The sequence below is a fragment of the Rhamphochromis longiceps genome, linkage group LG22 (assembly GCF_057381845.1).
Source record: "Rhamphochromis longiceps isolate RC_006_pf linkage group LG22, R_longiceps_female_GT1.1, whole genome shotgun sequence".
NCBI lineage: Eukaryota > Metazoa > Chordata > Actinopteri > Cichliformes > Cichlidae > Rhamphochromis > Rhamphochromis longiceps.
Window position 1 is genome coordinate 29525767 of NC_140577.1, and position 19152 is coordinate 29544918.

The window sequence follows — 19152 nt, forward strand, 5'->3', positions numbered from 1 at the left end:
AAAGATTTTAGCTACTTTTAAAGAATCCACAGAGTCAGCTAAATAAATGTAATTGTAGAGGGACACTGTTACAAAGCCTTAGCGCCACAGACTGATAAGCTCTGCCCCCTTTACTCTTCATTTGTTTAAGATCTTTACACACACAAGTAACTCTGAGACAGCAGCTGCTATCAAAATGCTAAATATAGGTGGCGCTAATGTGCATTGGAGTGGTTGGCAAAAAAAAAAAAAAAGAACACGAAGAAGAAGACCAACGCAGCCACAACAACGACAGCTAACCTTGCTATCGGTTAGCTAGCTTAAGTTAGTATCACACAAAATATGTCACGCTCAGTGTGAACAAGGGAGGAAACAATAAAGCTGCAAACTCAGATAACGTGACGGACATAGGTACGTCCACGCGTTACATTCACTGCTTGTGAAAACATTTGAAAAACGGTATCCTGTTACAATGCCATGCCAGCTACAAATGGGAACGTTAGCGTGCTGCTAAGGCAGCTAACATAACCGGCTTTTCCCATACATTTGCTATTCGAAGCTAGCTAAACTAAAGCTGAGCCTAACAACACGAGTGGATATCGCTGGTTAAGTTAAACCAGTTATCAGAATAAATGCTAATAACTGAAAAACAGAGAAAATGTAGCGCTGTTTTCGGGTATGTCATCAGCTAGCTAGCATTTGATCATTATGAAGCCTATTTAAGCGTACACTGACGTAATCTATAAAACGGCGCTCGGACTGTCTGTGCAGTTTTTGTGGGTAATTTTGTTTAACGTAGATACACACATACCTGTGTACCGATCGTTTTAGTGGTGAAGTGATGTCAGAGGTCTTGACGTGAGTGTTTTCACCTGTTAGATGCTGAGGGCAGCCTGCCACCATGTATGCCGTGTACAGACAAGCCCACACACCGACCTCAGTGGAGTTTTCTGTCTACTGCAATTTTATATCCAGTAAGGAGAAGAACCTGGTCGTAGCTGGAACGTCTCAACTGTTTGTTTACAGGATCATTCATGATGTGGAGGTAACTTTAACTCTAAGATTCCCCTTTTTCTTTGTGCCTTTTTTTTTAACACAAGCATGAAAGGGCTTTTTGACGTATGCCACATTTGTGTTATTTCAGAGTACTTCAAAGGCTGACAAGTCATCTGGTATGTCAAAGAAAGCATCTCATTCAAATACAATTTTACTGTTGGTAAAAAAATGTTTGTTGTTTTGCTGAGTCTCAGCTTTTCTTGTGCAGATTCCAAATCTCGCAAAGAGAAGCTGGAGCAGGTGGCTTCCTTTTCTCTCTTTGGGAACATCATGTCTATGGCCAGTGTACAACTTGTTGGAGCCAGCAGAGATGCACTCCTTTTGAGTTTCAAAGATGCAAAGGTATTATAGAGCAAGCAGTGTGCTGCTTAAATAAACCATGCTGTTTACCCCTAGAATTGTTTCTCAGTGACCTTTGCCTGTGCTTTGTCTCTCACCAGCTGTCTGTGGTAGAGTATGATCCTGGGACACATGATCTTAAGACACTGTCTCTTCATTACTTTGAGGAGCCAGAGCTCAGAGTATGTAGCAACAAAAATAAACCTGAGTTTATGTTCATGTGTCAAAGTGACTCAACTGTGAATATAACTGTTCTTGTATTTTCAGGATGGCTTTGTACAGAATGTACATATTCCCATTGTCCGTGTAGATCCAGAGAATCGCTGTGCTGTAATGCTCGTTTATGGCACCAAACTCGTGGTGCTGCCATTCCGAAAGGACACGCTAACGGATGAACAAGAGAGTGGCGTTGGAGAAGGGTAAGCTATACATCCAATTATTAAAGTTGATTTGTTGCGCTCAGTTCCAGCTCAGTTGTTTTGATTTTTTTTTTACTCTACTAGAGTAGCTTTGCGTGATGCAGTTCATAGAAAAAAAGGGACACCAGTATCTGAAATCATTAGATTATTTGCTAGGATCAATCAAAAGACAGAAATGAAACTTCTGAGAACCATGTCCATTCATACACTCAGTGCATGGGCTTTATCACAAGTTACTGCATAAGTGGGGGGCAGATAGAGGTGATCAAAGCCCAGGCTGCTTTCATAGTGACCTTCAGCTTGCCTCCAATTTTAGTATTTCTCAACTGTCGCTTGATAAAATCCATAAATTCTCCATGAAATTCAGTTTGGCTGAGCTTGTCAATTAAGGGCAGTAACTTTGTCTGCAAACTACTCAGCCAAAGGTTTGGCACTGTGGGTGGGTCCTGCTGGAAAAGGATCAGCATTTCCATAAAGCTTGTCAGCAGGTCGAAAGTTGAAGTGCATTAAAATTTGCTGGTAGAAAGTTAGGTTGACATTGCACTTGATAAAACACAGCGGACCAACAGCCATGAACACTGTCAGGTCACATTGCACCCAAATTGTCACAGACTGTAGAAATGTCACACTGGGCTTGACACACCTTGGAGTCCATGCCTCTGCACTCTTCTTCATGACTCTATAAGTTTGATTTCCAAATGAAAGGGAAATTTTACTTTCACCTGAGAAGAGGACAGTTGGACCAATGAGCAACAGTGCAGTTACTTACAACGTAACATGACTACACATCAGGTGGACACAACCCACAGTTACTGTGATTAACTGTTCACAGCTGTCCATCCCTCCTTTGCATTTTAAGCTACTTTCTCGCAACTGTTAGCAAATATTGTATCAATAATCATAAATGAGTAAGATAAAAACTGTTAAAAATAACCATAAAAATCACAACATCAATATAAGGAGTCACAATCAGCAGATTCCTGGAGAGAAATTGTACAAAGAAGTGGAAAAACTTGAAGGACAAATATTTTTGCCTCTGGAAAAAAAACTAACCACCACAAATAGTGAAGACTTTGTATTTATTTCTATCGTGACGGGCACTGTATGTAAAACACCTGGACACGACCACATGATAATTAACAGTTAATGCACCAGCACGCAACCAGAAATAAGGGCGGAGACATCAGCCTCTTATGTTACATAGTAGGCTCTTCAAACAGTGCAGAACAGTGCTTTGATCCAGCACTCTGAGAACAGCCAGCCTTTTCAGCAATGACACTCCTTCTCTGGAGGGTTTGTGGTTTTGTGTGAACTAGTTTGGGATGCACTGTATTCATAGTATTTGAATTGTAATTTAAATGAAATGGTTTGAATAATTTGAGATGATGTATTTCAGATTTTTATGAGCTACAAGTCGTGTTCTTGAAACTTATAACAGAAACGCTTGACTTTACATGAGAACAGAATATATGAAACTTGTTTTTGAATTCAATTACAAAACAAAATGAACTTGTTTTACATCATGAATTTGATGAATGAGTATATAAAACAGAATAATAGAGAAAAGGATGTTAGATCCTCATAAACGTCTCTCTACTTGATGTTACCTAAACATGCTTTTTCTTTTAATGTTATTGCAGTTTTCAAACGAACGCTGTCTGTTTATCTCTTCTCCAGACCTAAATCCAGCTTCTTGCCCAGCTACATCATTGACGTCCGTGAACTAGATGAGAAGCTCCTCAACATCATTGACATGAAGTTCCTCCACGGCTACTACGAGCCCACGTTGCTCATTCTTTTTGAGCCCAACCAGACATGGCCTGGGTTAGTGCGAACAGATTCAGTTCTGTCAGGAGAAAGGAAAAAAAAATACGAAAATGAGTCGCCTAATATATGCTTGGTGTTCTGCCCAAGTCAAGTATGCATCTGAAAACACTGCATTGGCAACTTGGTATTAATTTGAGTTTCTAAGCAGCCACTTTTATCAGAATTGTCACTTCTCCTATATGCTTTTTTTCCCCAGGCGTGTGGCTGTCCGTCAGGACACTTGCAGCATTGTTGCAATCTCCCTCAACATCATGCAGAAGGTTCATCCTGTCATCTGGTCTCTCAGTAATCTGCCCTTTGATTGTACACAGGTCATGGCTGTCCCCAAACCCATCGGTGAGTTCTGAGGAAGCGTGTCAGTGCTCTGTTGGATATGAATTTGCATTAAGCGAGTGCTGATCACACTTGAAACGTTTGCAGGTGGTGTGGTGGTGTTTGCTGTGAATTCGCTGCTCTATCTGAACCAGAGCGTTCCTCCCTACGGAGTCTCGCTCAATTCTCAGACAAATGGGACCACAGCCTTTCCTCTGCGTAAGATTAATCATTTCAAACCCACGCCTGTACGTGTATCTCTGGGTATGCTGTGATGCTCACCACTCTATACCATGTCTCGGTTGTGCAGGTGTACAAGATGAAGTGAAGCTCACACTGGACTGTTGTCAGTCTGACTTTATTGCTTATGACAAGATGGTGATCTCGCTGAAAGGAGGGGAGATGTGAGTTATTGTAACACTACCAGCAGCATGCATGCAAATGTTGATGACATTAAATTATTTCTTACTGGCTGCTGCTGTTTTGCAGTTACGTGTTGACACTGATAACTGACGGCATGAGGAGCGTGCGCGCTTTCCACTTTGACAAAGCTGCTGCCAGCGTCCTGACGACCTGCGTAAGTCCTGCCTCTGACTGTGAGCAGTGATGATCTGGTGATACAGGAGCTCTGTTTCTTAAACATACTCGTTCTGTCATGTTTCTGTGGACAGACACAGAGGACATGAGGGAGCAGGATTTGAGCAGGCAAACGTTGCTTTTTTTTTATCCCTCTGCTCTAATTCAGAGGGTTATACCAACAGGAGAGAATCAAACCACTGTTAACCTTTAAACATACATCAGGGAAAAAGGTTTAGGCTATCATAATTACTGAACTTGGGTCAATGGATACCAGATGAACACTGACGTTTGCTGTCGTCCTGTTTACATTCAATGCTTTCTTTTTCCACCGACTCTTTCAGGTTGTTAACATCTTTAAAAATACAAAATGCAGGTCTTGCAATAGGGTTGGGGTTCTCCCCGGGTACTCTGGCTTCCTCCCACAGTCCAAAGACATGCAGTTAATAGGGATAGGTTAATTGGAAACACTAAATTGCCCATAGGTGTGAATGCGGGAGTCAATGTGAGTGCGAATGGTTGTCTCCTGTCTATGTGTTAGCCCCACGACAGACTGGCGACCTGAAAAGCATAAGCTGAAGTGCATGGATGGATGTCTTGCAATACAACAGTGAAAACCCACAATAATAGTTAGAAATGGTTAGGTGTCATCCTGGCCATCCTACTTGTTAGCTTATGGAAATGGAAATATGATCATTTCTTGACCAAAGGCTTAGGAGTAATTACTTGTTTTTCCATCCATGTCAGCTCTTAAATTTGCTTTAATATGACACTTAAATTGATCTTAAAAGCTTCGCTTGTAACTGTGGACCCCCTGAATGATGCAGCCAGTTATACTGTCGCCTTACATTACTCTTCTTCCTTAGATGGTGACCATGGAGCCCGGATACCTTTTCCTGGGTTCCCGCCTCGGAAACTCGCTGCTCCTGAAGTACACAGAGAAACTGCAGGAGACGCCAGCGGAGGAAGGCAAAGAAAGGCAGGACAAAGAAAAAGACAAAGACAAACAAGTGAGCTGGTGCAAACTTAAATACAGCAATTCTTAGATTTGGTGCTAGTTTGAGCGTTGAATTTAGATATAGTATTTTCTAGTTTTTCTCACTGCGCTTGAAAGGTGATGTGTTTTATTTGACGTGTTGTCTCTTTTTTCTTTCTTTCTTTCTTTCTTTTAGGAGGAACCACCAAGCAAAAAGAAGCGAGTTGAATCCTCCACCAATTGGACCGGTACATTTCCTGTTTGACATGTGCACAATAGCAGCGTGTGTGAGAACTGCCAGTCTGTGTTATACTCGACTTCTTTGTTTTGTCAGATGAGGTGGATGAGATAGAAGTGTATGGAAGTGAGGCCCAGTCAGGCACTCAGCTGGCCACCTACTCCTTTGAGGTAAAAAGCTTAACTGCTAAGCTTAACTGTGGTGTAGATGTGCATAGAAGATGAGGAAGAGTCTTTTTCTGTCTTTCACAGGTGTGTGATAGCATACTGAACATTGGGCCTTGTGCAAATGCCTCCATGGGTGAACCTGCTTTCCTGTCCGAGGAGGTACAGACAGTTGAAACAGTCTTATATTAATGCTACAGTTAGCTGTTATGAATTGTCAGCTCAATTTTTTTTATTCCACTCACAGTTTCAGAGCAACCCTGAGCCTGACCTGGAAGTTGTAGTTTGCTCTGGCTTCGGCAAGAATGGTGCCCTGTCTGTGCTTCAGGTAAAACCTCCTTACTAGATCAGTCTCTCATTCATGATTTCTGGTACCGCACCGTCCTAAAACCTGTGGTCGCGAGGCCCGTCTGCCACAGGTCCAGTCACGGTGCTAAAGTCAAGTCTGGGTCTACCAGGGCTGCCTCAGAGATCGACGGAGTAGCCTGTAAACACCCCAGAAACAACAATCCTCAGCGCATAATTAAAACGCACACAGGGAAGCGTGTGTGAGTCACAACAGTAGAATCGTGTGTCTGTTTTTTCCCCCTTCTTTCATTTGTTAATTTGTTAAATTCTGTTCTCAGAGAAGCATCCGACCCCAAGTAGTCACTACGTTTGAGTTGCCAGGTTGTCACGACATGTGGACTGTGATCTCAAGTGACGTCAAAGAAGACAAAACAGTAAAGTGTTATTTTGTTATTTCTCTAATAAACATTGGAAATAAGTGCTGGCGACACCTTTTAAACTCACATGCTTGTTACACCTCTCACAGGCTGCAAAAAGCGACGAGTCAGAGGATGGGGCTGAGGCTGAGACGGGTGATGATGGTGAAGAGGGAGAAAAGGACAAAGAGGAGGTGGAAAAGGAGGAAGAGGAGAAGAAGACGGAACCTTCCATGGAGGATGATGCGAAGAAGCATGGCTTCCTCATTCTGAGCAGAGAAGATTCAACAATGGTAAAAACATGTTAATCGATTTTGTTGTGATTGAAGTCGTGGTAAAAGACTGTAACCGATACTCTGCTGCTTTTCTTTGACAAGAAAGATTATTTAAAACATGGAACACAGACTGTATATAAAAGGTGGAAGTAGCTACAGTGATGCCACTCGTTAGTTTTGAACTCCTTTTGAAGCCTCAATGTTAGCGTTAGAAGCGGAAATCAAGCGCTTCAAATGAAATGATCATTTAACTTGTATGGGTGAATCACACAGATACCTGGTAACTTTTTATTAGTAACAAACTAATAAAAAACGAGAGCTTCACTCACTAAAACTGGAGCACAAACTTATTGGACAGATCGTTCCGGACAACAAGGCAAATTACATGTTAGACGAATCTGTTCAAATGCTCCAGAAGGCACCACAAGTGGTAAATGGCCTGCATTTGTATGTCCCTAAGGACCCCAAAGCGCTTTACACTACATTCAGTCATTCACCCATTCACACACACATTCACACACACAAGCACACACATAGCGAAGGTCCAGTTCACTGACTCCAATGAAAGGATCTTAGCATTAAGTAGACATGTATATCTGTGTGTCATGCACAGTTCATGGATGCAGCTTGCTAACCAAGCTTGATAGTGTTAGTTGATAGCTTAGCACTTACCCCTCTAAGCCAAGTAAACTGGCTTTTGGCTTTAAAATAAGAACAGCAGTAAACCAGAGCTTTCCAAAATATGGAAATCAAAACCGACGTGTTTATCCTCATATACAGTCTGTGGTAGTGACTATTAGAGGGAATTCAAAGTTTGGCTTTATTTTTCAGCTCCTGAAGGTGCTGCTTGATCTTGTAGACTGTTTATTATTTCATCTCTGCTTTTGAAGTTGGATGTAAGCATCTTTGCGTTTTCCTGAAGATCCTTCAAACAGGTCAGGAGATCATGGAGCTGGATACCAGTGGTTTTGCGACTCAGGGACCCACTGTGTATGCTGGGAACATTGGGGACAACAAGTACATCATTCAGGTCTCTCCCATGGGCCTTCGTCTGCTGGAAGGAGGTACAATTAGTTGGTTTATTTATTTTGTAACTTTTGTCCTTAGCTTTGAATAATTGCAGCTGGAAGCTGTTAAACAAAAACCTCATTAAATAAAGTAAAACAAGTTGTTGTGTTTTAAAAGCGTTACTTTAGTGTGTGTGTTTGTTTTGGTTCATCATTTGAGTGATACCTTTAACAATTTTTTTTTTCTTTTTCTGTCAGTGAGACAGCTCCACTTCATCCCCGTGGACCTGGGTTCTCCCATAGTGCATTGCTCTGTGGCTGACCCATATGTGGTTATCATGACTGCTGAGGGAGTGGTCACCATGTTTGTGCTGAAGTCTGACTCGTACATGGGGAAGATGCACCGACTGGCACTGCAGAAACCACAGATTCCCAGCGTGAGTGACCGGTGTTCACAAAAACAAACACCCCCCCTGCTGGCCACAGTGAGGCTCACCCAGCAGAGTTGGCCAACTCAGTTTCACTTCTTTAATATTGGCAGCGTTCATGACGGTCTTTCTCTTATGGAAACTGGATTTGCAAAACGCTCTTATGTGGTTCTCAGCAGTATTAACCTTGGTTAAACTGGTTTCTGATTTAACAGCAATCTCGTGTCATCACACTGTGCGCCTACCGAGACGTGAGCGGAATGTTTACAACAGAAAACAAAGTGAGCTGCTCCATCAAAGAGGACACCATCAGGAGTCAGTCTGAAGCAGAGACCATCATCCATGACATGAGGTAAGAGTTCAGTTCGCCTCCTCACTGACGCCTTCAGCCAGTCTTCACACTGCTGACTGTTATTAAATGCGTGTGCAGCAACACAGTGGATGACGAGGAGGAAATGCTGTACGGAGACTCGAATGCGAGTGCAACGCCTGCCAAGGAAGATATGAACCGCAGCTTTGTGGCACCGGCAACGTCTGGGAGCGAGGCGACCTCGAGCAAAGCAGAGCCAACCCATTGGTGCATGATCATCAGGGAGAATGGAGTGATGGAGGTATGGTGATAGTTGTTTACTGGAATCTACTGAATGCTGATTCACCATTTATTCTATTTACAATGGAAAACAAACACGTAAGATGCTTTTAGAACTTTCACAAGAGAGATGTAATTTAAAGTCACATTTAAAAGCGTGTATTTCTTTTTGATGTTTTTTTTTTTTTTTTTAAGTAATGATCAATGCACTGGGTAAAACGTCTGCACTCAGCTGGGGAGGGTTCATTTTCTCTGAAGTGGGATTGTATCAGGTCCTTGTGGACAGTCCGTGCGTTCCCTACAGTACCGACCTGCACACAAACTAAAGCCATTTTCTGCTGTGGACACAATCAGCAGCACACTGATTGTAAACACCTAAAAGAATCAATAAGGTTTCAAGTGTTTGCTATCTTAGAACATTTTCACCACTTCTGCTGGCATCAGAAAGCTCCTTCAGACAATGAAGTGAAGCCGTCACACTCCACTAGAAACTTCATTTACTGCGCCCTCGGTCAGTTTGTGTTATTTTGTGACTGCAGTTGTTTAGTGTACATTCAAACTAATAAAACTGCACAGTCACACAGACTAGACTGAATATTTTTCACTTTTTTTTCCTCAAAGACGTCTGGATGCTTTGAAGAAGATAAGTTTTTATTTACAGTGTTTCCTCATGTTACAAACAGAGGGAGAGTGGGAGAGCTTCAAACACTGGCAAGACTTTTCTGAGGGAACTCTTAACAGTATGAACACTTTGGAAAAAGGTAGAAAACTCCATGTCACTAAGCCCTAATTGGCGCTAAAGGAGAATATCAAACCACCTCAGGTTTTAGCTATTTATTTTAGCTCATTAGTTTAACCACAATCTCATCACACTCTGTCACATGGATCAAGAAATGTTTGATTGAGAAATCTGAGTTCAGTCTTCATCTAAACCAGTGAATAATCAGCTTCGGGGCAGCCTTTTAAAGCCCCCCTCCACAGTTGGTTCTGATTGTTTACATAACTTGCTCTTTCTGTTGGTTTTCTTGAGGTGAGAGGTAATTGGACTAATGGCTGCATCTTCCTTTGTCAGTGATTTTTATGCAGTTAAAAGACTCTTGGCCTCAGCTAAGCTGTTATTGGTAATATGAGTGTTTGATCTTTCAGTATGTTGAAACTGTGTACTGCACACTGTTAAATCAGACATAATTAGCAATTTCCAAATTAGTTTGGTTAAAGTGATCTGTGTTATTCTACTCCCAAGCAAACATTGTTTTCCTGGGAAAAAGGATTTATCAGGTGCTGTTGGAGGGGAAGAAATAAGCTAGCAAGCTGCTTAAAAAATCAAAAGCTAAAAAGCAGGGAGGTTTTAGAGGGTTTGAAGTTGACATGATGCTCTGCAGCTTCTAGGTATTGCTGGCTACTTTAGAAACTAGAGGAACAGTAATGTATTTCATACGTTTTATGCAGCGAAGCACGAAGGTATATTGTTTTCAGTGAAAGTACATTTCACTTTAGTTTAGTAGTTGTGACACTTGATGGACAAAAAGCAGCCAGCACTGTGTCTGAGATGCTACTTTCACAACAAAGTAAACAATGTTTTTGGAAAGTTTCAGTTGTTTCCAAAGAGCTGTGACTCTGAGCTGATGGAGACTCATTTCCGATGCATGATATAATTCTGAGGTGTTGTAGTGCACAGCTTGATTTTATTTTAAATTAGCTTAAAGGTGTGCTACACTTTGTAATCTTAACACAGTTGTACAACTCTAGCATGACTTTGAAGAAACACACAAGAGACTTATTATTTAATCACTTAACACAGCGGTCCCCGACCTTTTTGCGCCACGGACCGGTTTATGCCCGACAATATTTTCACGGACCGGCCTTTAAGGTGTCGCGAATAAATACAACAAAATAAAACTAGTACCGGCACAGAAAAAAAGAAGATTTATTCATAACACACGTGAAAAGACCCAGGAAAACCGAGTTAACGATAAAAACAATAACAAAATAATGCTGAAAACCGATAAAAACCCTGAAAACCATACATTTCAGACCTGAGCCTCAACTCTTGTGGCCTGGTACCAAACGACTCATGGACCGGTACCGGTCCGAGGCCCGGGGCTTGGGGACCGCTGACTTAACAGATTGATCTGTGGTTCACAGCCAGTTTTTTCCTGGATGTTGACTTGCAGTTTGTTACAGTTTGTGTGAACATACAATAAAACTGAACTTGAAAATAACACATGATCAGTATGTACAGTAAAGAATCAGAAGAACATTAGGGCTTATTTCTGCATTCACTCATTTTGACTGCTGGTTATTTGAACAGATTTATCAGCTGCCAGACTGGCGCTTGGTGTTCCTGGTGAAGAACTTCCCAGTGGGCCAAAGGGTGCTGGTGGACAGTTCCTCTGGCCAATCGGCAACACAGGGGGAGGGTAAAAAAGAAGAAGTCACCCGTCAAGGAGAGATTCCATTAGTCAAAGAAGTGGCTTTGGTTTCACTTGGCAACAATCACAGTAAACCATATTTGCTGGTGAGTTTTTACAGTTTTCAGTGCTAAGGTCAGATGTTGTGTTGGAAAACTCTTCTCCACCTCCCAACACTCTACAGTCACTTCTGCTGTGTCATATTAATCATTCACCAGATGTAACAAACCATAGTAAAAAACAACAACTACATTTTCATTGTTTTCTAGGTCCACGTTGAACAAGAGCTTCTGATCTATGAAGCGTTCCAGTATGATCAACAACAGCCACAAAACAACCTGAAAGTCCGCTTCAAAAAAGTGTGTGCACTGATAAAATTAAATCAAGTCAGCTTAGGTGACGCCTCATTAACCGTGTCACCGGACTCTCCACAGGTACCCCACAACATTAACTTCAGGGAAAAGAAATCCAAGCTCAAGAAAGATAAGAAAGCAGAGAGCAGTGCCACCGAGGAAAATTCTGGCGTGAAAGGTCGGATTGCCAGGTTCAGATACTTTGAGGACATCTCTGGATACTCAGGAGTAAGAATGCCTTTGTTAAGAACTAATTATAGACCTTTGTTATTCAAGAAACAGCCCTGCAACCAGGAGTCTTTTTGTGTCTTTGCTATCCCAGGTATTTATCTGCGGCCCGTCTCCTCACTGGATGTTGGTCACGTCTCGTGGAGCGTTGAGGCTTCACCCAATGACCATTGATGGCTCCATTGAGTCTTTCTCCCCCTTCCATAATATCAACTGCCCCAAAGGTTTTCTGTACTTTAACAAACAGGTACAAGAACTGTTTGTTTTATTTTATTGTTATACTTTACTAGACTGCACTGAGCTGGTTTTTATTATGAAATCGGTAGACAAATTACGACGTGCAGACATTTTTGTCCTCAGAGCTTTATGAATATAAACGTGGAGGTCCTGAAGAGTTTAGAAATTCAGTGTTTTTTTGCACACGTTAAGAAAAGAGACCACAGAGGAAGGAGCATAATTATTCTGGAACAGCACCAGGTTTAATTGTCTCAGCTGAGAAAGTGTTTGAAGATCACTAAAGCAAGCCAGAAGTGACATTACAGGAAGTAAACAAACCAAATCAGATCCTTGAGGCTTTTCTGTGTGTGTGCTCTCTCACAGGGCGAGCTAAGGATCAGCGTTTTGCCCACGTATCTGTCCTACGACGCCCCGTGGCCAGTCAGAAAAATCCCTCTGAGGTGCACCGTCCACTATGTCTCCTACCACGTGGAATCCAAGGCAAGGCTCTTCTCGCTAAGCCCTCACAGCACCAAAGGCGCTGAAGCCTCGACACACATTTGAGGCGAAACACATTCCCCGGACTCAAACACATCCACTCGGATAACACGATGCAAAATAAAAGCATATTGATCGAGGAGATGAAAGGCTTCTGGCCTTGAAGTTTTTCTTACTGGAAAAGAAAAAAAATCAATGCAGGGTGACTTTGAAGGGATTAAGTCTTTGATGTGAACCTTTTTTTTAGTGGGATTTTGTATTTTTTCCTTTCAGGTGTATGCTGTGTGCACCAGTGTGAAAGAACCATGCACACGCATTCCGAGGATGACAGGAGAGGAGAAGGAATACGAAGTCATAGAACGAGGTCAGTGTTTCGGAGACCGTCTCTAAAGCACCTTCTGTTGTTTAAATGTGCTGTAGAAATAAAACAGACTTGACAGTCAACACAAAAAGATTATTATATAGAGATTTAATAAATAATATTAATAATTGTTTATTTAGCACAGTTCAACTCAGAGGATAGAAACAAAGTATCGATGCTATTGGACTGGTAGCTATCCAGTCCCAGCACCTGCGTTGGTATTGATATTATCAATGTATGAAAGTAGTGATCAGCCTTTCCAGCAAAAATGTTATTCACTGATCACTTGACAGCCTTTATTCAAAGAATATAGATTCAGTACATACAGAATATTTGACCTTAGATTAGATTAATTGCTGTTTAAATACAGGGAGGTTCTATTTATCGGTTACTTCAGGGGATCATTTAGAAGTATTTGACAAACTACTTTTAGTTGGCTATTTGAGCTTTTTAAATCTGATCTGTCTTTGGCTGATTTGTTTCCATGTGAATAGAGAGCATTGATGTTTCTCCTCTTGCCCCCTGCAGATGAACGCTACATTCATCCGCAGCAGGAGAAGTTCTCAATCCAGCTCATCTCTCCAGTGAGCTGGGAGGCCATTCCCAACACACGGTAAAAGCTTTTTATTGCACTGCTTTAAAGAGCCATAGTGCAGTTTGTGAAATCAATAGAAATGCTTCGTTTTAATAGATACTGGGCAGCCATGGAGAAAGTGGTCCAGCCCAGATTGTGCCAGTTTTATTTTCTCATTTTCCCTGCCCTGAGCTGTTCCACTGGAGACTGTGGGAGAAGTGTGGGCTTTAATTGAAAGTCTTGGGCCATTTATCCAAGTTGTTGTAGACTATAAATTTAGTCTCACGTGGCTGCTTACCTTCATCAGTTGAAAATATTGAGTGGTTTATCCAAGTCCCTGTTCATTAACTACTCTGCATTATTATTAGCGCTCCTCTGAGTGCTTCTCTGTCAGCAGCTGAACGATGCATTATGTAAGCCGGGCCCAGTCTTCTTAAGCAGCATATTTTGGGGCACTGAGCTTTTGTATTCCTGTGTTTGATGTTGAAGTGCATTTCCATTCAGGATCATTTGATCTGTTATTGTGAAGCAGGGACAGCTGAGGCTTTCTGCCAGTTTAAAGTCTTCAGATTAGGAAACATTTTTAGTTGAACGAACTGTTTTAGATGCACTCAGAAAGTATCTTCAAATGCTGTGTCTAAAGAGCAGCTGCTTTACTGCAAGTTACTGTAATGTAACTTTTTTGAGCGCTTTGATCACACTTCACTTGCATAAGAGCGTGACCTCTTCAAAGGACGATGGAGAACTTAGTTACAGGCAGATAACTCAGACTAGTGAGCTAGTGTTTCCCTGGTTTAAGCCCGGGAGAACAGTTTTAGTATTTTAGTTTCATGCTGCTGCTTTAGGTCTGCTTTCTTTCGCTTTGCTCAAATCGCCCACTTTAAAAAGTTCACCTTCCTTTTCCCCAAGTCATTATCAAAAAAAAAGTTCAGGTTTGACTTTTAGTGAACTAAAGGTCTGCTTGATGGTGCAATATAGTATGTTTATTTTCTCTTCAGAATTTATATTGATTCAACTTTCCGCTCATGCTTTTCCCCTGGGCCTCCATGCCCCACCAATGTGACCCACCTCACAGTTTGAGATCCCCTGTTCTTTGTATCCCTCTCTGTATATGATTTATACAATAAAAATCAATCACCCGTAGTGCACACTTGGGTGTTTTTCCCCACTCAAAGCCCCTCCAGCGTTGCTTCGATCGTCACAAAATCACCCAGAGAAAAAAATCGTCTCACACTGGCTGCTCGACCATATGTACCTGATTGATGATTTCCTGCTGAGCTGGCAGTCTTTCTAGCACCTTCTCCATATTGACATATAATCTATACAGCCATATAAATCCCAATAATCTATGACCGGACGATGCTGTATCATAGATAGATGGTTGCTAACAGGAGTGAATGATTGTGATGTCTGTCTCCATAAAGGATTGACCTGGAGGAGTGGGAACACGTCACGTGCATGAAGACGGTGGCACTGAGGAGTCAGGAGACTGTGTCTGGACTGAAGGGTTACATCGCAGCAGGAACGTGTCTGATGCAGGGGGAGGAGGTCACCTGCAGGGGCCGGGTGAGCTGGAAATGAAACATTATTTAGTCTCTTCCTCCCACATGTCACCTCGTAACAAAACTGCTTTGTTAACTTCCATTAAATTCGTTTTTTGTTTTTCAATTTTGTCTCACCTTCAGATTCTGATCCTGGATGTGATTGAAGTGGTGCCGGAGCCCGGCCAGCCCCTCACCAAGAACAAGTTTAAAGTGCTCTATGAGAAGGAGCAGAAGGGACCGGTGACTGCTCTGTGTCACTGTAACGGATACCTGGTGTCAGCCATCGGCCAGAAGGTCTGAAAAACACTCATGACATGGCTGCATATAGTGACACCAGTGCTCCGTCACACTGGGTCTGGTTATTGAACAGTACTCAAACATTTACCTGGTCAGAGGAGTCCTAGCCTGCTTTCTAATCCAGCCTCTACACACCATCCCACTCAGTGAAAAGGGTCACACTGTAGGGTCTTTAATGGATCAGTTGTCCACCATTAAAATTTAGTACTTTTAAAAGTTTGTTATTGCTGTATATTAGGGATGCACCGATACCACTTTTTTGGAAACGAGTACGAGTACTTGCATTTCAGTACTCGCCAATACCGATACCGAGTACTTAATAAAAACATGATTTAAATTTACAGGTAACAGCTTTAGTCCTATAATTTAACAAAAAAAAAACAAGGGACTGGTTTGGAATTAAGAACATTTATTTAAAATGAAAAGCATGTTGCATGCAACATATTACAGAATAAATAATTATGAAAAATAAATTTAAACAGTGACAGTGCAACTCAAGTATTTTTTTCAGTTTGTTGTAAACTCTGCCGCTTTGGACAACACAAGGGGCATTAATAAACATCTTTGCTATTTAGTGCACAATATTTGAATAAACTAACAACATCCACCAAAATAGAACTGTGGCAGTCAGTGCAACTGAGGTAGGTATTAACATCAAGTCTAAGATGACTCACTTAAAGGAGAGAAAAAGTGAGTGGCAGGGTTTTTGTTTTTTTTTAAGAAAAGTAGCTTTTCTGCATTATCAGCAGTCAGACTGTTTCTGTTTTCATCTATAATGTGTGACACTGAGCTAAAAAGCCTTTCACTTTCCACACTGCTACATGGGGCTGAGAGGTATTTACTCGTCTGTTTCTCTGTTTAGAAGTCTCACAAGCACAGTCACAGCTGGGATGACATCAGAGGCTAGTGCGTCGTAGCTGCTCACTTTTTTAGTTAGTTCCTCAAAGGGGGCGAGGATGGCAACAGTCGTCTCCATAAGAGCCCATTGGTGAGCGGTGAGATAGTCAGGGAGTTCATGCTCGGACACCCCCAGCACTCGCTTTTGCTCAATGAGGGACTGGAGCATGTAATACGTGCTGTTTCTTTTCGCGTCTTCGTTCACTTTGAAATAGTTCCACATGGCTGACTTGTCTCGCCTGCCCTTCTCTCAGCTCTGAGCTGCAGCCGGGGCCTGGGGGCGGGCACTCGGCGCCTGTGATTAACCCCTTACCTGCCGCTCAAACATAGACAAGTCTCAGACCGTGGTATCGGTCCCCGGTATCAGGGGACTTTTAACGAGTACTTTAGAAAATGTGGTATCGAGGCCGATACCCGATACCGGTATCGGTGCATCCCTACTGTATATTTTAGAAAATGTTGCACAATCAGTCAGATAGTGAAATCTGACTGATTGTGCCCGGTTGCCTCTCATCTGAACTCACTTATTATTAAGCCACTGAATTTTTTGTCAGGATGCTCGCTGGAGTTTAAATGACCTTTAATGTTTCATTTTTGAAATTCTGCGATAATCACCCGAAGAGGTGAGTCGCCCGCAAAAACAAATGGTATAACTTCCTCTTTCAGATCTTCCTGTGGGTCCTGAAGGACAATGATCTGACGGGTATGGCCTTCATCGACACGCAGCTCTACATCCACCAGATGTTCAGCATCAAGAATTTCATCCTGGCTGCTGACTTGATGAAGAGCATCTCGTTACTGCGCTACCAGGAGGAGAGCAAGACGCTGTCTCTTGTCAGCAGGGTGAGGAGGAAACGCCACGACACGACTCAATGGGTGGAGCCTGTCCCAGACTCAAACATCTGTCATTTCAAGTATTCCCAAATGAAGTCAGGGTCGTAAACAGTCAGGAAAGATGTGCTGTATGAGAGTGTAAATCAGGATTAAGTAACCGTGGCTACAGCACACAGTGGAGGGTGTACTGATGAAGATCTGTGAGTGATTACTGATGTCTTTCAGCCAGGTTCATCTTGACGAGAGCAGCTCTGGCAGCAGGGGATGATTCAGGGCCCTGTAGCCTTCTCTGTTGGGTTTTAACTCTTTTCTTATTGTTTTGGCAACAGGATGCAAAGCCTTTAGAAGTCTACAGCATCGAATTCATGGTGGATAACAACCAGCTTGGATTCTTGGGTAACGTCTGGAATAATCTTTATTTTACAAAAACAATCAACAACAACAAAGAAACTTTAATGATCAAATCGTTTTCTCACAAAGCTTTTCTGTTCTCTTGCTTCCAGTGTCGGATCGAGACAAGAACCTCTATGTTTACATGTATTTGCCTGAAGGTACGTGCTGTAGATGTTTTGTAACTTAATTTAAAATTACACAGTCCTTGTTAAGTGCTCCGTGTGTGTGTGTTGCAGCTAAAGAGAGCTTTGGAGGAATGCGCCTGCTGAGGCGAGCGGACTTCAACGCCGGAGCTAACATCAACACTTTTTGGCGGATGCCGTGCAGAGGGGCGCTGGACGCTAGCAGCAAAAAGGCTCTAACCTGGGACAACAAGCACATCACGTGGTTCGGTGGGTAGCACAAGGCTTTACCGGGAGAATCAAAACTCATACCAACAAATATTCCTTTTACTAACTGAACTAAGCTGATGTTACCGAATCACATTCAGTCACAACATTGCAAATGTGCTGTGAGCCAAAGATATTCATATCAGTTTTATTTATGTAGCGCCAAATCACAACAACAGTCGCCTCAAGGCGCTTTACATTGTACAGTAGATCGTACAATAATAGATAGAGGAAAACCCAACATTCATATGACCCCCTATGAGCAAGCACTTTGGCAACACTGGGAAGGAAAAACTCCCCTCCAGCAGAACCAGGCTCAGGGAGGGGCGGGGCCATCTGCTACGACCGGTTGGGGTGAGAGGATATGAAAGTAAATTAAAACACGAAATTTGATGTAACTGAAAATAAACTGTAAACTATGTGTTTTAAAACTAAACTAAAAGTTCTTGTTAAAAATGAGTTTTTCCCTCCCACTGTCACCAAAGCACTTGCTCAGAGTCTTTACATTACAATATAAAGTGAGGCGATTGTCGTTACTGATTTATGCTGATTTTATTTTGTGAACTTATCACAATCGCCAAATCACAACCAGTATGAATCACATGGTAATGAGAAGCTTCAGTTCCCTATATGAACTAATCATGTTCCCACAGCAACCCTGGATGGAGGCATCGGCCTGCTCCTCCCCATGCAGGAGAAGACTTACCGCCGTCTGCTGATGTTGCAAAATGCGCTCACCACCATGCTGCCTCATCACGCGGGTCTGAACCCAAAAGCCTTCAGGTTAGCAGCACTGCAGCTTTCTGACATGAATTATGAAACGTTACAGTTCAGGATGCTGATGTGAGTGACGTGTTTGTCTATGGTATCCAGAATGCTGCACAGCGACAGGCGGAGCCTTCAGAATCCTGTGAAGAACATCCTGGATGGAGAGCTCCTCAACAAGTACCTGTACCTCAGCACGATGGAGCGCAGCGAGCTGGCCAAGAAGATCGGGACGACTCAGGACATCGTGAGTGCACAGAACAGCAGACCGGAGCTTCCCGTTAGCTCAGCTCTTCGCTCATTTAATTTCCTTCTCCCTGCAGATCCTGGATGACCTTCTGGAGATCGACAGAGTAACGGCTCATTTCTGAACGCCACATTCCTGCTTCTTCTTCACTGAGTTGTTTTATAGTGAACAGAAGACTTTTTGTTATGGAAACTTTGATTTGTTTTCTTAGAATATTTTGTATAAAAGAGGGGAAAAAAACAAACCAAGACTGGTG

At 42.3% G+C, this 19152-nt stretch overlaps 1 protein-coding gene across 1 annotated transcript; it reads left to right on the plus strand.

Annotated features, from left to right (window-relative positions):
* The first annotated feature begins 231 nt into the window (after window positions 1–231).
* On the plus strand, window positions 232–19144 carry cpsf1 (cleavage and polyadenylation specific factor 1). The gene is made up of 38 exons (XM_085395322.1): window positions 232–390; window positions 859–1024; window positions 1124–1151; window positions 1244–1377; window positions 1476–1556; window positions 1642–1793; window positions 3471–3617; window positions 3817–3956; window positions 4041–4151; window positions 4243–4336; window positions 4422–4509; window positions 5375–5518; window positions 5681–5732; window positions 5819–5892; window positions 5974–6048; window positions 6134–6214; window positions 6513–6608; window positions 6701–6883; window positions 7788–7929; window positions 8131–8309; window positions 8516–8652; window positions 8731–8911; window positions 11201–11407; window positions 11570–11659; window positions 11735–11881; window positions 11976–12128; window positions 12482–12598; window positions 12869–12959; window positions 13485–13569; window positions 14955–15096; window positions 15216–15368; window positions 16935–17111; window positions 17432–17498; window positions 17606–17653; window positions 17732–17887; window positions 18538–18667; window positions 18758–18896; window positions 18973–19144. Exons 2-38 carry the CDS (start codon window positions 881–883, stop codon window positions 19018–19020), a joined length of 4413 nt encoding a protein of 1470 aa, XP_085251448.1. The 5' UTR covers window positions 232–390; window positions 859–880; the 3' UTR covers window positions 19021–19144.
* Window positions 19145–19152: the final 8 nt, after the last annotated feature.